At 34.4% G+C, this 24,857-nt stretch overlaps 1 protein-coding gene across 6 annotated transcripts in view; it reads right to left on the bottom strand.

Annotated features, from left to right (window-relative positions):
• Positions 1-4,333: 4,333 nt before the first annotated feature.
• Positions 4,334-24,857, bottom strand: part of LOC105211721 (uncharacterized) — a 43,385-nt gene continuing 22,861 nt past the window's right edge. For 3 of the 6 annotated variants that reach the window (XM_054230955.1, XM_054230954.1, XM_054230956.1), the window contains 10 exons: positions 13,720-14,485; positions 13,503-13,622; positions 12,165-12,245; positions 8,966-9,074; positions 8,785-8,908; positions 8,588-8,723; positions 7,257-7,313; positions 5,607-5,871; positions 5,072-5,532; positions 4,334-5,004 (listed from right to left, as the gene is read on the bottom strand). In XM_054230955.1, coding sequence (XP_054086930.1) covers positions 4,886-5,004; positions 5,072-5,532; positions 5,607-5,871; positions 7,257-7,313; positions 8,588-8,723; positions 8,785-8,908; positions 8,966-9,074; positions 12,165-12,245; positions 13,503-13,622; positions 13,720-14,332 — 2,085 coding nt within the window. In that variant the 5' untranslated portion in view covers positions 14,333-14,485 and the 3' untranslated portion in view covers positions 4,334-4,885. The remainder of the gene's footprint in view (positions 5,005-5,071; positions 5,533-5,606; positions 5,872-7,256; positions 7,314-8,587; positions 8,724-8,784; positions 8,909-8,965; positions 9,075-12,164; positions 12,246-13,502; positions 13,623-13,719; positions 14,486-24,857) is intronic. The other 3 variants (XM_054230957.1, XM_054230958.1, XM_054230959.1) reach the window with 3 other exon arrangements.

Raw genomic sequence — 24,857 nt, 5'->3', positions numbered from 1 at the left:
GCAGTGCGCCCAGAGACCAACCGTAGGTTGGAGCACGCAAAGAGACGGAGCTTTACGGTAGGGTTGCCAAGTAAGAGGGAGGGTATTCGATGGAGAAATCGAATATGATTTTTAGATTAAGAGCGTCTACAAAATCTAAAATAAATTAAATTTATATTTATTTGATAAATTTTGAATATTATTTAAATTTTGTATACACCGATCCAAGTCAGCTTCCTAAAAGATAACCCGTTTATAGCCATAATGAACTCAGATAGCTACTTGCGAAAAAGTAGCTTGTAGAATGACAGGTCTACTCGTAATGACATATAATCGAAGTAAAATTTTGGAACAAGATTGAGATAACTATGAAAATATCAGAGGAAATGAAGCGCTTAAACTTATTGAAGTAAAACTTTAGCGTTTAACTAGCGCTCTTTTTAAGAAAAAAAACCATTATTCTAAATATTTTTATTTAACTCAAAAATATGCTTAAAACTCAATTTACAAAAATCCTCTATCCACTATTCAAAACATTATATTAGATGGCAACCCTGAATTTCCACAAGTACAATAAGTATATGCGAGTATCTATCGAAATGTATTTGAGTAAGTGTCTGGCCCACTGTTGAGAGCTTTTATTTTTTCTTGCGACTTACCTGACTAGTTCCAGCAACAAGCATGTTTAGCGGCTCTCGCAATCTCAACGAGACCGGCATTTTCATATCAGCTGAAACAAAATGTGCGCTCTTCATTATACTCGTACTACTGACTGCTTTCTTTTGACTTCTCAATGTTGCTCCTAGTCATATGTTTTGTGCGATAACTGCGTACAGAGAAAATAGCAACAAGTTGTAAGAGTAAAGCACAGGGCGTTCAAAATGTGGTTCATAACTGTTTAATTTGAAATTCATTTATGGTTTTGAAGAAGGAAAATTGTTTTTGAATATTGCAGAATTAAATTTTTTTGTGCTAAATTTTTTCTGCAATTAAAATAATACAAATTTTAAAGGAACACGCACTATTTTTAGAAAGTAAAGGTCGGTCAAATATAAACCTACATATTTTTTGTGCTTCATTGAGGTAGTATCTATATATTTTATAAGTTATTTATGTTCTTAAATAGACTCGAAGTGAAAAAGTTCTATTATTTTGGACGGCACTGTATCATTAATTGAAAGAACATAAACTTTAAAAGCTTAAGTGTTACTAAGAGAGCTTTCATAACGGTATATACGTGCAATGCTCTGAACTTTTTTCAAAGATTTATGCCAAATGAAAACAAAAGCTTATTTAAGGCAGTAGTCTGCTTTAGAAGCCGAAAGCGTTTTTTTAGCAATTTTTTTGGAAAGGGAAGGAAATGATTGCGGTAAACGGAGTTTTAAGACGGCAGTATACTATATTTCAGGCTTAAAAATCAATATTTATTATTAAAAAATATTGAAATTTTTTCAAAGTTGTAAGTATTTTTCTGGAGCGCCTGGAGTCTGCACTTGTAACTCTGTGCCGGTGATGGAGGTCGTGCGATGCATCTGAAACAGTCGAACCAATTTTTTTTTTATTTTTATAAGTTTATTTTCTTTATCAACTAAAAAAATACCGAAGGAGTTATAAAATTCCAAATTTTTTCGAAGTTTGAAAAAAAGTTCACTTTAAAAAAAAAAAAAAAATGACTTTAAGTTGCAAAACAAGTAGTTTAAATAATATTTTTATCCAACTATTTTAGTTCAAATAGAAGATAATTTAATACTGAAGCTAGATCACTTTAGGTTTTTTATCGGACATATATTCTTTTTGCTATCGCCGGCACCGTTTTCTAACACTTGTGAAAATGAAAACTCGAGAAAACGCGCTTTAAAGGTCTGCCTGAGCATTCACACCAGCTCGACGCTCGACCACTAAAACTGCTTTAGCTTCGAAAATATGACGAATTGGCCTCTGGAATTTTAAAGACATATTCTTGTATAGTTTTAGAAGAGATTTAAAACAAAACAAAAAAATCGATTTTTTGAAGCCTGTAAAGGCAGACTACTTGCCTTAATAGTAATACCCCGAAGTAAACATATATATATATATATTTCAATATTTACTATTACAGGTTCCGGTGTCTTTTGTAATATATTTCGGCAAAAGTTACTCCAATTGCCTTAAAGAACATTGCCGACTGTACATTTCACCCCTTCATCATCAATTGAATAATGCCATTGCACCCAAAGCAGTACGACGCCGTGAGTTGCCGATCCCTAAATGCACTACAATACACAAGTATTATTTACAAAGTTCTTAACAATATCATCCAACGCTATTCATATGAAAATAGTTTCAGTTCACTTTCCCCAAGATATTAAGGACCAAAGAACCGATCGTTTCCACTTTTGGTTTGTAAAGTTCTATTCATAACGAACTTGAGTAAAACAGCTGATTTATCAAATTGTATGTATGTGATTGGCGTTGCAACCGTTTAGCCGGTTATAGCCGAATCGACGATAGTGCGCCACCTCTCTCTCTCCTTCGCAGTTCGGCGCCAGTTGGAGATCCCAAGTGTAACCAGGTCGCTCTCCACCTGGTCCCTCCAACGGAGTGGAGGCCTTCCCCTTCCTCGGCTTCCTCCGGCGGGTACTGCATCGAACACTTTCAGGGCTGGAGTGTTTTCGTCCATTCGGACAACATGACCTAGCCAGCGTAGACGCTGTCTTTTTATTCGCTGAACTATGTCAATGTCGTCGTATAACTCGTACAGCTCATCGTTCCATCGTCTGCGGTATTCGCCGTTGCCAATGTTCTGAGGACCATAAATCTTGCGCAAAATTTTCCTCTCGAAAACTCCTAGTGTCGTCTCATCTGATGTTGACATCGTCCAAGCTTCTGCACCGTAAAGCAGGACGGGAATGATAAGCGACTTGTAGAGCTTGATTTTGGTTCGGCGAGAGAGGACTTTACTGTTCAATTGCCTACTCAGTCCAAAGTAGCACCTGTTGGCAAGAGTTATTCTGCGCTGGATTTCGAGGCTGACATTGTTCGTGTTGTTGATGCTGGTTCCCAGGTATACGAAATTATCTACGACCTCGAAGTTATGACTGTCAACAGTGACGTGGGAGCCAAGACGCGAATGCGCCGACTGTTTGTTTGATGACAGGAGATATTTCGTCTTGTCCTCATTCACCTCCAGACCCATTCGCTTCGCCTCCTTATCCATGCGGGAAAAAGCAGAACAAACGGCGCGGTTGTTGCTTCCGATGATATCAATATCATCGGCGTACGCCAGGAGCTGTACACTCTTGTAGAAGATTGTACCTTCTCGGTTTAGTTCTGCAGCTCTTATAATTTTCTCCAGCATCAGGTTAAAGAAGTCGCACGATAGTTAGTCACCTTGTCTGAAACCTCGTTTGGTATCGAACGGCTCGGAGAGGTCCTTCCCGATCCTGACGGAGCTTTTGGTGTTGCCCAACGTCAACTTACACAGCCGTATTAGTTTTGCGGGGATACCAAATTCAGACATCGCGGCATAAAGGCAGCTCCTTTCCCACGGTAATTGGCGCAGATTGTGGGATCTCCCTTTTTATGGATTGGGCAGAGCACACTGAGATTCCAATCGTCAGGCATGCTTTTTTCCGACCATATTCTGCAAAGAAGCTGATGCATGCACCTTATCAGTTCTTCGCCGCCGTATTTGAATAGTTCTGCCGGTAATCTATCGGCCCCCGCTGCTTTGTTGTTCTTCAAGCAGGTAATTGCTATTCGAATTTCTTCATGGTCGGGTAATGGAACATCTGTTCCATCGTCATCGATTTGGGGATCGGGTTCGCCATCTCCTGGTGTTGTACTCTCACTGCCATTCAGCAGGTCGGAGAAGTGTTCCCTCCATAATCCCAGTATGCCCTGGACATCGGTTACCAGATTACCACCTTGGTCTCTACATGAGGATGCTCCGGTCTTGAAACCTTCGTTAAGTCGCTTCATTTTTTCATAAAATTTTCGAGCATTCCCTCTATCTGCCAGCTTCTCAAGCTCTTCGTACTCACGCATTTCGGCCTCTTTCTTTTTTTGTCTGCAGATGCGTCTCGCTTCCCTCTTCAGCTCTCGGTATCTATCCCATATCAAATTGCTTCCGGAAATATGGGCGTAGTACTCGGAGTGACGTTTTTGACACATTTGACAGATTTATGACAATTATTTGTGAATAACTTTTTCATATCTACGGATTTGCCGACAAGCTGGAAAGAAGTGTGAAACACTGCTATGGGTCACATTTTCAGTGTGCAAAACCTGTTATTATTCATAAAATAATGGATCACCGTTTGCAAGTGATATATATAAATCTATATATTCCCGCCAAAATAATTCCACTCAAATATTTACTGTATGGTCTAAGTGTAATCATTTATTGCAATACAAAAATTAACAATTCAATAAAATATAACAAAAATTATTACAAAAAAACAAGGACACAATTTTCTCTTCTCTCTTTATCAACTAAAACACTTTGATTACCGTTATACATTTATATTTAGTATGTAGATTGCAATTAAAATGTAGGAAAATGTGTTTTCACTTAAAGCAAAGGTAAAGAAAATAAAAAAGTGCAGAAAAAAATAGTTTTTTTTTAATTCTGTCAATTTAGTAAATATGATTAAGAAGAATTAATAATTATGCAACACTGCATGTTTGTAGGTATTAATGCTGTTAAATAGTTATTGTTTACTATAAATATGTGATTTTATCAAGTCAGTATAAAGAAATCTAAATGCTTTCACTTTCACTTTCATTTTACTTAATATTTTATACAATTAACCGTTATACAACTGTATACGTAGCTCTAAAAAATAATTTACTTTGCGCTAATATTAATAAATTTGTATATTATATATATATAAATATATTAGAATAATTTCAATTTGCTTGCTAATTAAACATTTGTTGGCGCATCCATGCCACAGATGATCGATTTGACCACTGAAGCGGCCGCCAGAGAGGCGAAATTCTGCCACTTTCGCGTCGACATGCCATCCTTGTAATCGGAAATACCTGTAGTGAGTACGAAAATTTGATTTTAGTAATTAATTTTGAAAATTTTATTTCATTTTCCGCTTACCTTTCACCAGTATGAAGCTCTCCCTGCAATTGCCGATAATGCTGTCCAACACCGAGCTCATCTCCACATCTGTGGCGAGCAAGCCATACTTCTTGGCGAAGTCCATACGTGAGTTGTCGCTACGCACCAGATCACGTCCGGAGCCAATGGGTCCCAGATGCAGGCGGGAACGTGGCACGCCATCCACGGTGTCCGTGGCAATCGGATGTGCCACCTCGATAACCTCATTATTGCCGATGTTCATGAAGAGTTTGTCGGTATTGACGGATGGACGATTGAAGTCGCTCTCCGTTTTTTGCAGCAACGATGCCAAACCTTCACGCAGATAGGTATCCCATGGACGCTTCACTTCCATATTGGCTTGCAGGCCTTCGGCGATTTGCTGGAGTGAGTCATTAATGGGGAAGTAGGTTTTCACATCTTCACCGCTCTTGTAGACATACACATAGGGTTTCTCATTTCTGGAAAGTTATGGAGAAATATCGAGAATTTTAATAAACAAATCTGTATTGGCAGTTTTGAGTTAAAAACCCACTTGCTCAACAGCGCCCGCTGTTTATCCACATACGATATTACGACATCTCCCAGACGTACGTGCTTCTTGTAATCCGTATAATGTGGCACACCACCGGCCACGCCCACCACGAAGACATAGTCGACCTTTTGGAATGTGCCCAGCAAACGTGTCGTTGTATTGCCCGTAGCGGTCATTGCCTCACGTGTACTACCCACCGATGGTAATTTGGTGCTGACAATGCGATGAGCGCCAATGTTGCCCAAGGTATAGACGTTCGATTCGCCTGTTGGTAACAGAGATTATTTTCAGTGATTCTGACAAAATGCTGTAGAATACCCAAATGTTTATGTTCAAGTGGTTTGGTGATTTGGCTGGTGACAGTTGACGAAATGGGCAAATTTACAACAAAAACAGTGAAACGGTGAGTTGAAATGAAGAAGGTGAAAAGTGTGGACAACAAAAACAGCGAGTCGTATATTAGCTTAGTATCATGAATGACCTCACTCATAATTTGGACGTCGAGTAGAGATTATATACATTTAAGATGTCATAAACTCAACCTTAGTAATTGTAATATTTACAGTTTTGGATGGATATCAATGTAAATGTACCGTATATTTTATGATTTCTTTGATTTTGAGTAGACAGTTGACTAGTGACAGCTGACAGATGACAATTGCGTGAAATATGTCTTTATAAAAAACCAAATTTGTTCCAGAATTAGACGGTGATTGAACTCGTGTAATTGGGGTTCCGGAAAAGCTAAAAACACTTTCCTTTAAATGCATTTGATCCAAATCTGATTTTTTTAGAAAAGTCAATCGACTTGACAAGTGATCATAATTCCAAGCATTCTGTGAAGGATCAAATTATGAAAAAATACTAATTGCAGTAGCCTAAAAGCACTGTATGTGCAGTTTTCTTTACGTCAAATTTAATGACAATCGTAGTAAAATGAAAAAAATATTGTGTTTCATTTTTGAAACAATTTATGAAGACAATATTGAGGATCTTATTTGAATCATTCCTCAGTACAAAGTGGAAACAAATGTCTTGTATGATTCATTGTCAAATTATAAATATTAATATTGTCATTAATTTTGACATATTTAACACCCCTCATTAGTTTTAATAACTTTAAATGATGAGATGAGAATGAAAGAACGATGATGAATTAGAAACAAATTTCTTCAAATTTTATTTTACACTGATTAAATTTGCGCAGAATAGAAATGGAATTCCTCGAAATCCTTCGCTTAAAAATAGATCAGTCTGAGAAACTGAAATATATGATGTAGTCATTTATTCGTTTGATGAAGTGAGTGAGGTTATTCATTAAGCTGTCGTGGCTTGTTGTGCATAGTGATGGTGAAACATGGTAACAATGGTAAATTGTTTTTTTATGCATAAAAAAATATCGATAGACATACTTATGAGAGTATATAAAAATGTGTGTAAATTTTTTACAAGGTGTATAAGGACTCACAACACATATGTTCGTTTTTATGTATAAGTTTATGTAGAAAGTTTTTATAAATATGTAAAACCAAATAACAACAAAGACCCAGAACCCAAATGTTGACAACAAAAGAACACAATAAACCACAACAAAGGAAATTAGCATTTATATTTAGTAGACACAACTTAGCTTCTTCTTTATTTTCTTACCAAATCGTCTTTTCTTTTTAGATTTTCTGAGTGAGTTTGTTAAATTGGGATCGGAATCTGGTTTAAGAAAAGTGAATTTATTTATTTTTTATTTTTTTTATATGTTTTTTTTTGCATGTGAGAATGGAGATAAATAGTGCGGACAATGAACGAATCGCCATTAAGGAGTCAGTTCAATTCAGGTGGGAAGAAAGAGAAAGAAAATGATTGCAATTCGTTAGTATTCAGAACCGTTTTCAGTTATTTGTTTTTGTTATCAAATGTTGAAAAGTCGAAAAATTAAGGATATTATGGAAATAATTGCATTTTCGACGAAATAGTTAAATATTCGTTATACGGAAAATATTAAAAATTTAGAAAAATATTAAAAATTAATTAAATACACACATACATTCTGTATATGAAATCTATAGCTTTCCTGTTTTAAACCCTAAAAAAGACCGAGTCGTGAGCTGAAAAGACTAACCGTGAATTTTATTAAATTTCTACGCCAGCAGAGAAACGAATCGAGCAAACAACTGGCATAAATTACAGATATTGCTATAACCAAAGAGAGAACGAACTGCTGACTATTATGCTGCCTTAATTCTTATCTTGTGTTGAATTCAACTCGTCGTTGTCGTTCGTCGTTGCTTTCATTTAATAGACAATAGATCTCATATATAACAGTATCCATAAAACCATTCCGATAAATTGAGCTTTTTTAATAAGTCGGTGGTAAAAGTTCATTTATAGTGCCGAGAAGGCCCTGTGAAGAGGCCACTTACAATCTTTGAATTTTGTTTTCTCATATCTTCTATCAAAGATCTATTTCTATGTGTTCTATGGATGGTTTTCAATCGAATTTATGCTTAAATTATGTTGGGATCAATCTAGTATGGATAAAAACGAAGTCTGACACTCTATGCTATGTGAAATAGAATCAACGCTACACTGGTCTCAAGTGTTCGTTTGAGTTCCGTAACCTTTTTAAATAAGTTTAATAAGAATTCAATTGTAGAGCCGAAAAGTCCCCGTGAAGATGCAATTTCCAATATTTGACTTTTGTAATGAGTCCCATAACTTCTAATTAAGAAAGATTTCTAGGACTCTAAGGATAGTTTTTAAGAGAATTTCAGAAAAATTAGTTAGTTAGTTAGAATCAATCTCCGATGGTTAATAAAGAAGTGAAGGAGATCCTACATATGTTTTGCTGCTCTCAAAACCCTTGAGCTCCGTACCCTTATAATTCGTTCAATTCTTCTCAACTTCAAATACAGAATGTATGTATGCATATATGACTAAAATAATCGAAGATCCTCTTGTAAATATAGGCTTAAAATCAAACTCACCGACTGTTGTATAGCGTACAAATGTTTCCTTATTCTCCAACATGGCGTCCACCGCTAGTTTCTCACAATATTGTGCCGTTATAATAGCAATGGTGGGTTGTTTATTCGAAGCAATGGTTGGCATTTGTTTAACGACCTTTAAAAGGAACAAAAATTATAATTTTGTGTATATTTTACGCCTGAAATTCACGACCCACCTTAATCTCCTTGTCTTCATGATGTATACGTGTGTATGAATTATACTCCATAGATTTGATGAGACCGCGTTCCTTCAGTGATATGAATACCAAAAGTACATCTTGCTCCTCCCAGCCGTAATCTCTGAAAAATTAATAAATATTAAGAAACGGAAAAAAAGTAAACAAAATTGTTGCATACTTAGCCAAATCTTCCGGTGTAATGGGGCTCGGATAGGCCTGTTCAATTAATTCGAGCACCTTTTCCGGCGTCAAGGGCGGTGACTCAAATTGTGATTCCTCCAGTGAGACTACAAATTCACACGCATCCAAATGTGAAGGAGCGTCGAAAGGAAAGAAGAGCAAAGAGAAGAAAATGCATTCAATTAAGCGACTTCGTTAATCACATGCAAATTTTAAACAAAAATCAACACAATAAAGTATACACGAGGAGTACGTGTACGTATGTAATTGCATGCGAGACCATTGTTTGATTAATTTCATTAAATTGGATAATTTGCATTCAATATGGGAGTTAAAGGGCCAACGGGAGCAGTAAGCGAATTGCACCGAAAACACAGCAGAGAGCCAATGAGCCAACGAAGTGCCCCGGTGGGTAGGCGCACTTACTCATGCGTATGTATGTATGCTTGATTGTTAGTTTAGTAAATTAGCGCAGTTATGAGACGCAGCGCTCCCGATATAAGTCAATGGACGGCATGGCGGGTTAAAGTGCAAAAGCTTTGTAATGGCGCGTAGGTTATGGGCGTATTATGCGTATCGAATGAGGTGTATTGGGTTGCAAAATAACTCGAAGATATAATTACTTTGTAAACATTTTACTTTTGTATTTTTTTTTTGTACTCGTTAACTGTCGGTCTTTAGTAATTAGGTAAAGCGGAGAATGGAAAATAATAAATAATAAAAATAAAAAAATTAACATTTTTAAATAAAATATATTTTTTACACTAAAAATTATTTTAAAATGTCTTTAATTCTACTCCCTAATATCAACGGATCTAAACTTAGATTTGAAAATTTTAGAAAATAATAATTTTTGTTCGCAAAAGATCATGGATTAACAATGCCAACCACTTGAAATAGGTCAAACAGTTGTTCCAATGCTTGATGCAGCACTTGATTTCTGGAAGAAAATCCATTCGAGATCCATAACACGAAATTTCATGACCAAAAGGTAGCCAGCGTTATTACCAAACCGTAGTTGAATCATATATCAAATAATCCGAAATAGACGTTGGAAATATAAGATTGAGGTTATGGTTTCATCATGCCTGCTGGTAATTGCGTGAGAAGGGCCTGTGCAGTTACTGGATTCAACAAGACTGCGCACCATATCTCACACAGCTAATAAAATTAAATAGTTCTTAAAGGTCCAATAGATCCAAAAAAAGATCAGACTTCCTGAGTATATTCTTTCTGGCTTCATACGAGGGCTGCTATATATATTTCTGGTGCAATCTGACATTTCCATTGGAAAGTTTGACATTTTTTAGCATAACATCACTCAGAACGTTTTGTCATTTAATCGTGAATTGTTTTATTTACATGGAATTAAAAAATTCATCTCGGCCAAAAAATGGAATTAACTCGTGAACATTTTCGTGCGATCATTTTTCACATCTTTCGACGTAGATTATCGCGACAAGAGTGCATCGATGAACTAAAATCTTTGTATGGCTATGAAGCACCATTCTATAGCACTGTGAAAAACTGGTACAACGAATTCAATCGTGGCCGACGCTCGCTCAAAGACGGATTCCGTGAAGGTCGTCCAAAAACAGTCGTTGTGCCAGAAAACATCGATGCCGTACGTGAACTGATAATGCAAGACCGTCATGTAACATACCTTCAGATAGAGGCATGCCTATGCATTTCTCCCACCAGCATACATTCGATATTGCATGAACACCTGGCCGTAAAAAAGGTTTGTTCTCGTTGGATCCCGCTCAATTTGATAATCGCTCAAAAAAAGGCTCAAAAAAGTGCTTCGAAAATTGGTTTGAGCGCATGCAAAAGTGTATAAATCTTGATGGAGAATATTTTGAAAAACAATAAAACCATTTTCGTTGATAAATATTCCTATTTTCATTATTAGGCCAGAAATATATATATATATATAATATATATAGCAGCCCGCCCGAGATGCTCGAAACATAGAGAAAAGGCAGCCTAGAAAGTTCGTCTTGATTTCTCATGAAAGACTCCTTCCGAATACTAACCAGAATCAGACGTTAACTATCGATAATAGAAAGCATTTGGAGTGGTATTGCTGTACAGATTGAAGTAAGTTCCATCCATATCTCACATCTTACATTAAAAAGTTCAACCAAAACAACTATAGTCCCCACATTTTTTCAAGACTTTAATTTAATACTTTATTAAAACTATTTTATTTATTTTCTTTTAACAGCTTACTTTATATACTTAGTAATTCTAGTAGAAATGTGGCCAAATGTCAAGATTAACTAAATTCCAAGATGAACAACCATAACAAAAATCCATAAAACCAAAAATCACAACAAAAACATGCAGACGTAAGCAGAGCAAGGTTGGAATCACAAAAAAAAAATTATGTTTATAAAACATAAAAATAAAAATGAAAAGAAATAAATTAAATAAAATTATACAAACATGTAAATAAAGCTAAAAAACACAAAACAATAAACAAAACAAGAAAATAAATAAAATAAAAACTAATAAAAAACAAAAATACAAGATTGATGAAAGAAATATGATAAAATCAGCGGCGATGAGTAATAAAAAATGTTTACACGTATGTGTGAAATACATATTGCATATATATTTATACATGTACATATGTATGCATCTTTGTTTGTTCATAGAAAACTGCACACTATGGCTTATATACATACATATAAATGAATATATGCAAGCCAGCCAACGAGTACCACGATTATCAGATTGACATTATGATTAAACAACAGTTATTTTTGCAATTCGCAGCATTTCATTTGTTTACAACACATTTGTGTTGTTGTTGTAATGCTTGCTACTTATTTATTTTATTTCATTATTTTTGCTTTTATTATTTTTTTGCAGCGCTCACTTCGATTGTTATGTATGGCGAAAAATAGGTGAATTTATTTTTATTATTGTTATTTCCTCACTTCCTATCCCACATGCACGCGTGTAAGGTGGTGCACCAACAACAACAACAACACACAGCTATACAAATAATTACAACTAGAGTTAAGTTTGTTTGTGTTAGAATGCACATCCATACATATATGCAGTTATGTATGTTTGTATGTATGCGTTGCGGGATGCGCCGCTAATCTATCAAAATCATTTGCGTCGTGTGGTTAGTCGCTCATTATACATATCCAGCCAAATGGCTTTCATTAAGTCATCGCCATCACCTGTTTTGCGCTGCGCCTGTAGTGCCTCCTCAAATTTGCGATTACAATCACCATAACAATAAATAATATAACCGTCGCGAGCTAAACAACCCATGCCAGGCATGCCGAAAATTCGAAATTTCGAAAACATCAAATTCGTTGGTGGATCGTTGGCGCGTGGGTGAAGAAAAGGGCAGAAATCGCAGAGTAGACATGCAGATGTATGCATATAGAGACATATACATACATACATACATATGCATGTGTGAGTATGTATGCATCGCCAACACCATGATGATGTAGTAGAAAGAGAAGTAGAGAGAGAGATAGACGAAACATTTTAATATAACAAATTGAGCTAGATAAATACATAGGATTAAAGTTTTATTTATGTATATGTGCAGGTGTGTGTGTGCATATCCATTTGACAAGTTCATTTCTTAATCTTGTGCGAGGTTAGTGTTTGTAGTGGATGGCATAATTCGTCGCACCCACAAGACGCGCAGCAGACGAAAGAGTAGTTGAAGAGTGAAATAAATCAATTTCAGTTGTGAGGGAAAAATGCAAATTTTGGCTAAGAAGAATATATTTAGTGAAACAACTGTAATTTTTTATACCCAATTTACGTATTCAAGGCTTGTTGATGTAAGAATCGAGTCAAGGTTACTGGTTTCAGCACTTTCTGGTTGTCAACCTGTTAATATTTGGTTACACATAAGTGGTCTATGAGGCACTTTGCAGCTGATTCTTGTAAAAGTAAAGCATGATGATATATTATGTTATCCTAGTCTCATTTTGGACTAACTGGAAATATCTATGACAGTAACAAATCCTATAAGGTAATTCGAACTCTCAGGCCGATCAAAAACAAAAAAAACGTCTATTTTGATTAGAGTCCTAGAAACCACTTTCAAAATATGGAGCTCCGAATTTCAAAATGCAATGGTTCAAGTAGCTTAGAATATATTAAACTCCACAAATACCGAGAATTTCTCGGTAAATTGGTTGGTTGGTAACCAATTTTTCTTTCAGTTTTAACAACAAAATTTTAGTCGGAAAGTATCGTCAATTATTCAGTGAGGAATAGAAATAGAATAGAAATAGGGCGCTTCCAAACCGGAACAATCCACCGAAAAAAATTTTGATTCCCTGCTTCGTTTACAGACGCATTTTCGATTATCAGCTAGGAACCAGCTTGCTTTCCGAAGTGGTCCGACTTCAAAAGGAAACCAATATCAACACATTTTTTCTCATTTTAACGAATTCTCAGCTTTGGGTTAAAAAAAAATTACAGTTTTTTACAAATCAAAAAAGTTCAATTAGAATTTTGTTCCTCAATTTCTAAGCTTAAATACTTACGTGGCCTGGATGGTGGCTCTGCAGTTTCCTCCAAAATGCGCAATTCGATTTCTAAAGACTGTATCTCATCGTAACCACGTTGCAGTAGTTTCATGATCTTTTTAATGAAGCCCACATAATCTGCGAAATATTCAAAAAATAAGGAACACTTTATTTCGGCAAACAAAACGGTCCACTCATCTCCCTCTCTTGCTCACACTCTTTTCTCCCAACTCACCTCTGGGAAAGTCCTTCGGACTGACCAGCTCCTTGAAGAAATCCTGTGCAATCTGTGCCTGCTTCTCGTCGCTGCGCAACCACTGCCGGAACCAGAAGCGCAACGTACGCGATTCCTGCGAATGTTTACCGCTATTGGCGCTCACCAAGAACACACGAAACTCCAGCGACAATTGAGCCGGCAGCATTTCGCTCTTCTGTCCACTAACGGTGTCCTTATTGATGATGATACCTGTATGATCGCCACCAGCGACATGCACACGCTCATTGATTTCATCGACGAGCTTGCGTTCGATCAGTATAACGGTACTGTTGGCGGTTTTACCTTTTGGCGTCATTACGACCTGCTCTCGATCTGTGCGCGGTGGCGTGTGACACGTACTACGGCCATTGACGTTCTGACTGTGGCGCTGCAGGCTGCCCTGATTGTCTGTCAGCGAGGATATGCTGCCGCTGCGACTGCCGCTAGCGCTGCCATTAGCATTTCCGTTGCCATTCGTGGCGTATGTGCCATTGCCATTGGCTGCATGGTTGTCATATGCGCTGGCGCCGGATTTGTTTGGTTTGGGAGGTGGTGGCGGTGGTGCCATTTGTGGATGACTTCGAGCTGACATGACGGTGCTGTGGACAGGTGTCTGGGTGTGTGTGTGTGTGTGTCTTATAGATAGTAGTTCGGTTATTCCACTTGGATATGCAACCTTGATTCGAGCTTAATATATTCAAAACTTCGAAAATTCCACAAACTTTACGTATTCTATTGTTTTGACCTGAAATAGAAAGAAAGAAATGACAATAAGTCTAAGGCGGAATACACTGAGAGAAAATTTGTATATGATGAAATCTTAATGGTTATATATTGGTTATATATCAATATTAGTTCATTGCTAGTATACCTAGTTTATAGAATAGTATTTTATAAATTTTTTGAGGCAGAGCCTCATTTTTATAAGTAGTTTTGGCTCCACATTCCGATTAGCTGCGTGGTGATATAAACTTTATCGAAGTCAAATTTCCAATATTTTTCCTAATCTATTAAAATTATTTCAAAGAAATACTGGATTTCAAAAATTTTCGAATTTCCATAACAATTTTTTCCAGTGTAGTTGAAGAAATCAACCTTAAATTTTACCAGCACAAAACTGCAAAATTTATGTATATGTATATATTATTTATATTCTTCTATATTTAACCATCCCTTCAATAAACGCTCACGAGCTTTTACACGAATACCCATTAATTCGAAAAGTTCGTGTTCGAAATGTGTTAAAGTAGACAAAGAAGAAAAATAAAGCCATTGCGAAAGAAGGAAAAGCAAAAGTTGCCTTAACTATTATTAATATCTGTCATAAAATTAGGGCTGATATTTTGAAGTCCAATGCACAAGCTATAAAATGTTGTCGTAGCTACAACAAAAGCGCCAAACAGTTCATCAATATATTAACAAGCTGCAAAGTACATATAAATACGTATGTACGCTCTCAAGTTACGTGCCTATAACCAATAATATTTTATGTCGATTTTATTTTTGCGAGCAAACAAATTTGAAAGCCAATATTTTGCCAACCCTTTTGTGCAGCAAACGAAAATAGCGGCAATACATGCTCTGTAGGAAATAAAGTAACAGTAGTAACTCTTCATAACCAGCTTATATAGCGATTCTTGTTGATAAATGATAAGTATGACCAGGTAATCTAATAAAGTGATAGAAATCGAAATAATTTTTTCGAAGTTAGCCTCCAAAATCGAAGTATTTGCCTTCGAATTTTAAAAATGGGCTTTTGGAAAAGTATTATTTGTAATTACAGGATGTAGTTACAAAAAATTCAAAAATATGGATACACACTACCATTTCCTATTATTCCAATGGACTTAAAGGGTTAGGTGGGTTTCAATTTTACAAAAAATTTAAATAATCAAATTTTAATATTTTTTTCTCCGCACATTAACTAATTTTATCCATGTACTACTATCGAAATATTTTTGGTTTATTGATTATGGATGAAACAATAATGAGTTATACTGTTTTAGAACACGTCATGGGCTATATGTTTCTATATATTAAAAAAAATTATAAAAATACCCTTGTTGGAAGAAATTTTTTAAAATTTGAATTCTAATACACCAATGAAATAAAATTGTTAAAAATATTTCGAAACCTTTTGTTAAAAAGGTCTAGATTTTTGACAGTCATCTGTCATAATTACATACTCATGTCCCAACATGACATCTTAATAAATTTTGCAAGGCCTCTGCCTATTTTGAGTAATTATTTTAAAAACCTAACCTGGTTTTTCTAATTTTGGTGTCTGTCCAAAATTCAGTTGACTCAAACATATCTATGTATCTTTCAATGATGTTCATGTTTTATAGCTTTCATAAGTAGATTTGTTTTTCTAAGTTAGTTGAATTTGAATGTATGAAATGTTAGGTTAGAAACGAAGCCTCAAACCTCAATTTGGATTTGGATTTTAATGGCCGTTCAAAGCACTTAGAGAAAACCTGAGTTACTTGGAACGCGGTAGAACGCGAGCTACTAAATGTATCAAAAATTATAGTGCCGATTAAATTTAATGCCAGCTCAATTTCCTACGGGGTATGCATGTAAATGCAATATGGCTTGATGTATTTATGTCGAAATTTGACTTCGAACATAAAGGTAAACAACATTCATTCAGTGAAGCAATGCAATGTAGCAGAATGTGGCAAAGTGTGCTACGCGTACCCCTTCTCGAATATACGAGACGCACATCTACACACATACACCCAGATATTTTATATATAGCAGTATTTTATATATAGTAATATTATTTACGACTTGTTTACATTTTTATCATGTACATACCTAAAAGAGCTATAGCACTTTTATTAGATATCCATTTCAGAAAATTTGCTTGTCTCACATCAACAAAATTGTGTGTTTGTATGTACATGTACCTGTGGGTAACCTGATGCCCAACTTCATTCTAGGTCAAATTAGAGCGTGTGCCGCAAATCATTAGCTTGACATGCGCATATGTTTGCACAATATAATATTGTATATGTATGTAAGTATATATTTATTTAAAGTCTTTAAATACCAATGAAATCGAAAGTGTTGAAAGGGCGTTTAAATATCCGCACACCTATGCACTTTGTTAATCATGGGCGTTAAATGGACGCCGCCTAATTGAAATTTTATCACTTTACCAATATCGTCTGCGCGAATTCGATTTCGAAAGTTCGATGGTGAAAAGAAAGGATTCGTAAAATAAGCTTCAAATTAAGGTAGGTCATCAAGGAGGTGTGTTTTGTTGGGACATTTTTGAACTTACACAATTTACATTCACTTCAAAGATGAAGGACTGAAATCCTTTTAACCTTGGGGCAGTATATTTGTCGGGCAGAATATCGGTCTAAATATGACAGGAAAACAATAGTATCATACTATTTGGCTACAGAGAATTATTTCTATGATTCCAATCCTCTCTTTTTCATATGACGCAATGAACCAAAGTATTTTTCTGACAAATATACTCCAAAAAGAGTAATAGAATCAAATGTTCGTCATATCTATTTCTACCTTTTTTTAATAAAATCGCAAGAAAAGGATTCCCTCTTATAAAATCACGCCTTTATCAAATCTAAATGAAAACCATCAATCCATCACTTACGTCATTTTCATAAAAAGGTTAAACATTGTCACAGCCCCTTGATGCCTAAGAGCAGCCATTGAGTGTAAACTTCAACTTTTGCGTCACATTGCGTGTGAAATTCACCCTCGTCTTCTGGGCGTAAGCATTTCAAAAGCTTTCCACAAACACTCAAGTAAATACTCGACAGCACACATTCACATGCACCAAAGCCGCCGAACGCACCCTTCGGGCTTACCACGACTAAACAAACACAATTTTGATCTTTTGCAAGATGTTTGCCGACGCCGGGTGGCTGCCAAGTGCTGTATTGCTCTTGTTTTCGCAATATTTACAATCGGATAACATTTGTATTTGAACATTATTTTGCAATTTAAATGCTAAAGCCGAAAGGACGAGGAGGTGATTCTTGGTTGAATATATAAATAGCGATATATGGATGTATATATCTACAAGGAATGGTCGGAATGTTTTGAAGATACTGAATAGTTTCTGAGATAAGTGTCTAAGATATACAAATTTAGAAAAAAAAATCGATGAATACTTTCAAAATAGTTCTTACAAGACTAGGCTAGTTTCGAGGCAGTTGAAACGCTGGTATTTTGGATTAAAACGAAAATTCCTGAATATAGATTCAAAATTCGATTCAAGGAAATTTGTTGAGAAATTTGAATAAATCCAATGGAGAATGTTGGACCGAGGTTTGAACCGTTAAATAAATAAATTTTACGAACAATTAATAAATGATATTTTGATCAGAATGGCGGGCAAGCTAAAAAATCAGGGAATTTTTCAAAGGAACTTGTATTGACAAAGGCAAGAAAGAGCCTCCAAAATGTTTATCTTTGTATTAAATTATTTGGTGCGTAGAGTATTTCTTTGTTAAATAAGTTAGGATTTTGAGAGAATTACTAGATGAAATTAGAATTCACCCGTTGAACGCAGTGTACTCAAAAACTGGAAATTCTATCCCGGACTTATCAAACTGCCCTCGTCTGAAAAGCGTTTTTTGTGAACAAACACTTCTGACATTTCTGAGGTGAATGGCCCTCGAGGAATAATATCCATAATATTAATAACGCTTAAGTGGGAAATAACTTAGATACGTATTCGAAACATATAAATTAACACTGCACTTAAAAAGTCAGCGTACAAGTGGAAATTATTTTGATAGCCATGAAATTTTAAAACTGAAGCAGTGATTATTTAGAGACACATTAAAAGTGTCAACATTTTTATTTTTATGAAAAAATCAACTTAAATTTCTTTCTATTTTTTATGTTTAAGAACCACTGCCGAATGAAACTTCCAACATTTATTTTCTTTTGCGAAATACCATTTGTGTTATTTGCATATACCGTTATAGTAAGTGCAGAGGAGCAAATATTGTCAGTGAAAAGTTATTCATCACTGCAGTAATTGGATTAGACTGCTGCATGCGGAAAAAAATCATGGAGCTTATGACTTTATAACTTTACGATAATACCCTGTAGAGTGCTTGTGTGTGAAGTATGAAAGCACAAAATGACAAATCACCAAGTTAATGAAAGGGCGGTTGTGACACATGGCTGTCTTCATGCACACGAAATGGCACATTCAGTTATTATACAGGGTTATACATATTTTCAAAATATTTGCAACAAGAAAAAAATTATAGAAAAAATTGTGCAACATTCAAAATGTTACGGTGCGCTTACAAAGTTTTCAATAAAATTTTAAAATTTTTTTTAAATATCTTATATGATAAAAATTAATAATTTGCATTCGAACACCCTGTATAGTCACTTTAAGCGCCTGTATTCCCTTCGCTAGTTGATGAGCTCGAGCGAAAAACAAAGGTGCAGCTGTATACATAACGGTTCATTGCCGATTGGGGTTAAGTCGTGTGCTGTTGTGGGGGGCTTATGGTGCTTCACAATTGCAGCACTCAAATTCCATAATTTAAATTGAAAATGGGCTGTCGAGATGCACGAACGGAAATTATGAGACAAACATACATACATACATATGCCTACACCATGTAACATTGCTCAATGCAATGACATTGTTGTTGTTTATTTTTATGAGTATTACATCTCTATCTCTAAAAAATACTTGATGGGAGTATGATGAAGTCGTTGATTATTGTCTGCACTTTTAATTTAAATTTAATATGTAAATGTCATATGAGCGTAGTGAGGTTGAGATGATTTTAAAATTTTCATTCCAGATTTTATACGGAGTTGTACATGAGGGCTTGTGCATTTCCACCAATGCATTTTTATGTGTGAAATTTTAGCCGAAACTTTTATTTTATCACATTTTTGGGAAATTAAAAAGAAACTGGGTTCAAGATCAAACGAACCCAAACAATGTATTAAGCTTACAACTTAGCGAAAACGTTGTGGATCAACCACGGAGCTTTCGGGTTTTATTCCACTTTAATATACGAAAACAAAATTCAAGTGAGTTAGGTAATATTTACAACATATATATTTATCTCTTTAGTCAGACTTTCTTATTTTGAGAGCTTTCATTTACATTAGTAGAATAAGTGGTATTGTGGAGCTTTCATTGATTTAAGTCTCTAGCAAATTAAAGGGGGGGGGGGGGGGGGGTTAAGGTTTGTTTCGTCGAAAAAAGACCTTTTTTCATGAATTTTTTTTTAGAAAAAATTATTGCTGTAGGTTTATTTTACTTATTATTATATGAAAGTGCAACATTTGAAGGGTTTGTTTCGTCGAAAAAAGACCTTTTTTCATGATTTTTTTTTAGAAAAAATTATTGCTGTAGGTTTATTTTACTTATTATTATATGAAAGTGCAACATTTGAAGGATACTTAAAAAAAAGTTTTATCGAAAAATAGCGAGGAATAACGGATTTATCGTCGATCTCTGCAGGCACCTCGAAAAAAAGTTCTTGTGCGGTGACCAGCCTACTGCATCACTGGATCATCCGAAACCAAAAAATCAAAATGCTCTCTTTAGTTTATTAGTTTATCTTTCAATTGACGTCGAGTTCTTTTTAAATTTTTGGTACCATTTTCAACCCAAAATGACGATTTTAGACGAAAAAATCGACCTATTTATTATTGTAAAATTGTTAGTAATTAAAATTTTTGGAAAAACTCGACGTCATTCGAGAGCCATATATATGTAGAACATTTATTCAAAATTTCAAAACGATCGATGCAGCAGTTTTTTCTGTAGGCTGGTCACCGACTTTAAAAATGACATATTTGGGAAAATCGATTCAAAGTTTTGTACACTCAGCGCAGATAGCTGGAGGTACCGTTATTCAACCTGCTGTAACTTCGTTAGTTTTTCTCCGAATGACCTAAAATTTTAACACAATATTCTTGAGATGTTGATAGTTCAGAAAAAAAAAAAATATGAAAAACAAAATTTGTCAAACCTTACCCCCCCCCCCCCTTAAGAGCACTAAACTGAAAAAAGTAACATTTCAGCTCGAAAGCTCATATCAAGCTCATGAAGCTTAAAAGTTCTTTTAAAATCAGTATCACCAAAAAAAATTATCTTAGCTTCACCAGAACTTTTTCTGCGAATATAATTTTCTGAACTTAAAAGTTCTTTTAAAATCATTATCACCAAAAAAATGTCTCTTCACTTCACCAGCAATTTTTCTGCGAATACTAAAAAGCTTTTTATACTAAAAGCTTTTTCAACTAAATTACTGATAGAGAATTTTTAGGTCATACAAACTAATTGTTTTTTTAGCTTTGTAGTGACCTAATTATGCTTGAGTAAGCTCGCTAAGAAAACCTTAAAACTGCTTGATAAATTGAATGATTTACAACAGTAGACTTTCACAGTTGAATAATCAAATCGCAGATACTTTCAGAACTCTGGCAAATATTTTCTTAGAAGTGATTGTGCTTTTGTAATATTGATATATTCAAAGCTTTCAATGTAATTTTTCACCACTGAGAAATTTGTATTAAATTTTATTTGTATCTAAGCATGCCTGTGTGCAATTGATTACCCCCTTATTATTGCGGCACGTTCCTGCACTTTAGTTGAATCGAATTGCCATTTTCCTAATTCTGTAATTGCCAGCTGCCTTTTTGACTTATTGACTACTCGACCGTAAAGGAAATCGATAATTAAATACAAAATGTTACTAGCAACCTACTATATAGCGAAGAACTTGTATGAAGGTGTGTATATCGTATGCTCCAAGCACAATTGACTTTGTCTACTAAGGAAATTACTGACACTGTCCACTTTCCAGTGAGTTGTCTCAATGCTTTCCCCAATTCTCTGTAAATTATGCTGTTTTTCTTATATTTGCTGTAATATTTATTGGTTTATTATTTAAACTTTTTTCTCAAATATTTGATCTTTATATTTTAGATGTTCTTCGAAACTTTAACGTATTGAATGGTCGGTCTTCTCAGCTTCGAAAAAACTGGTATGTAACATATTTAAGTCAGTATATTTGACTCGATAAGCCTTGGATAGTATCGATTCGTAGATCTATCAACTTTTAGTTATACCAGTCTCTTCGTTACTTTCGAATAAACAACTGGTATAATCGCAAACGATTATGTTAATACACTCTGACTCATTCTAAAAGCAACTATGTATATTTCTTACGCAATATTAAAAAATAAATATTAAAATTATGACTAACTATAACGACTTTACTACTGCTACTCATATAAACCAATAAACCTATATATAGTATGTAATGGCACTTCCGCCATAACAAGCTTCGTTATAGGCAAATTCAAGCTATGCGGTGGTTATCAAAAATGGAAAGCAAAAGTGTTAGGAGTACATACTTATATGTAAATAAGTGTACCTCCATATATAGAATGCCCCGCGCTTTAAAGTCAAGTTGTATACGTAATAGTAAGAAATGAATTAATATTGAAATATAAATAAATGAGATATCGCTGTTGTAATATTTAGTATATATTATACATTTTAAAATGAAAAATATTTATAATTTTATAAAAAGCAATACGCTTTCATTATTTTATCATCCTCACATATTCTATACGTAATAACAGCAATAAATCATCAGTTAACCCTTCAAATACCAATTATTTTGTTGATTGAGAATGAGTAAATGCAAAGGCGCCGTGAAAATTCTTCTCAAGGTCAAGTTCAATAACACAACTTGTCGGCATTTACACACGTTTTTCGGTTTTCTTTTCATTTTTGATTTACCAAATTTTTTTAATAACTTCATTCATCACTAGTAAGCATATTTTGTTAGTAATTAACCTGTATATGAAGTCTTTACAATTTTGTTGTTCAGTTTGCTTTAACTATTTCTTGAATCTTTTTTTTTCTTTTCGTTTTCTGATTTAGTATTTTTTATTATTTTTGAAAATAATGTATATTTTCTTTATTTGTGACTCATTAGTCAACTAACTCGTTTCCATAAATTATTGGTTACAACTTTGTAGGTTTGTTTTGAGTGTAGATATGAAAGCAAGTTGCTTGTAGCCTTCAATTATGTTAATACGCCGAACGCCGAAGTATTTTAAGTTTACAAGGTATATGCTAATTAAGTAGGGTAATTACCCAATAAAGACTGGCATTATATAGTTATAAGCAAGCAAATTAACAGAGTTTTCTTCTAAAGATTTTTGTTTTTCCAATAACATGGTTAGGATAGTTTTGGACCCAATCATTGCGTTGTGGAAAGTATTTTTGTTTAAAACAATATGTTCCTTTCTGTGGCTAATTATTTATATATTTTATTCGAAGCTCTTTGATCCAAATACATATGCCTTTAACTTAAATTGAATGAAAATGGAAGTATTTTAACAGTTTCGTTGTAAATATATATATATATGCTGATAAAGCCTCCGACAATAATTACAACCTTGCAGCAGGAAACCTTGAAACGAATTTGCTAGCAAATAGTTTGGAAGTATGTTGTTTCCCTTTGAAGTTAAGAGAGGGGTTGGGTTTTAGCGTACTAAAAAACACTTTTTTTGTGATTTTTTATCTGAAATATCGATTGAGCAAAATTTCCTGTTGTATTCAAACCTTCTATACATTATTGAGAATAGTTTTGCATGCATGCAAAAATATTAAACCATTAGCCCGTGACAGAGCTTCCCCTAGGACAATTTGCGGTGTTCACTGTAACTCGGCCGGAAATTATCCGAAAATGAAAAACCATAAAAGTTTAGTTAAATTTTAAACAAATCTTCCCTGATTATTTTTTTTAATTTAAAAATTTTTGGCGGCCATCTAAAGTGTGAACTATTATTTTTGACTAAAATTTCCGCCATTTTCAGGGTGGGAAACACCCTTAATGTTAAAAAAAGGTTTTTACTAAACGTAGGGGGGAGGTATTTTACATGAAGAAAATGTGTTCAAAGTTTGAAAGGAATCGGTAGAGTAGTTTTCAAAAGGCTGTGAACACGGACTTCGAAAAAGTAGTTTTTAAAGGTCCCGATACTAATTAAACAATAACTTCAAGAATATTGCTAAGATCAGATTAAAATTTTGAGGACATATTCTTGAAATGTTAAACAATAAGTTAAAACAAAAGAAAATTCGATTTTTCGAAAGTGAAAACCCTACCCTGCCCTTAATATCCGTTAGATGATGCTGGAGTAAATTTGTGTTTAGAAAAAATGTTTATAGTTTGATTTAATCAGAGAAGATTAACACGAAAAACAAGCATCAGTGAAGCAAGTGTCGTCTTTAATAACTGAAGTTGACGCAATGTGAAGGATTAGAAAAAAAACATAATTCGTGTATTAATAAACTTTCAATCATATAAATGAGTTCTGAAAACACATACTTTGAAAACAAATAATATCTATATTTGAAATAATTCTGAAAAAATAACAAAAATATATGCACAACAATATAAATCAATTTATATATATGTATGTATATGTATCCTCATCACATTAATAATAACACGGTTCAAATTGCCCATATACAAATTGCAAATTGCCTTTGCGCTTACACTTCATGCTGATAAGTTTGTTTTCAATATTTTTTTCTTTTCTTTGTTTTAAAGCTGCGGATAAGCATTATAAAAATAAATAAATATATTTTCATGCCTATTCATACAACTGTATACATATGTATGTATGGATGTAATGAATGTAGTGTATTTAGCACAAGGTTATTGAAACTATAATGGCCGTTGATATGTACTATATGTGGAATTATAAACTCATTTATACCCGTAGGCGTATGGTAATTGTTGGATTACCATAAGGAAATTTAGTAATTATTGGAACTAAAAGAAAGAGTGCTTCACTACATGTTTTTATAGCAAAAAGTACAAAGGCCTTAGGATTGATTACTATACATATTTAACAATTAGATCAGATTATTTAAAAAATTGCGTCTAGAAACCACTACGCTGTATGCTATGCTTACCATATAATAAAAAAATATGAAAATTATTTAAAAAGTGATTTGCTCTTTGGAGATATGTTTTGTACTACTAACGCCTTATTAAAGCTTAACAAGCTTGCCACCTTTAAAAAAAATTATTATGTTTACGAAAAAAGTGTTTACTAAA

This window comes from Zeugodacus cucurbitae, chromosome 5 (assembly GCF_028554725.1).
Source record: "Zeugodacus cucurbitae isolate PBARC_wt_2022May chromosome 5, idZeuCucr1.2, whole genome shotgun sequence".
NCBI classification, from domain to species: Eukaryota; Metazoa; Arthropoda; class Insecta; order Diptera; family Tephritidae; genus Zeugodacus; species Zeugodacus cucurbitae.
The sequence above is the reverse complement of the archived record's forward strand: the minus strand, read 5'-3'. Positions and strand labels throughout refer to the sequence as shown.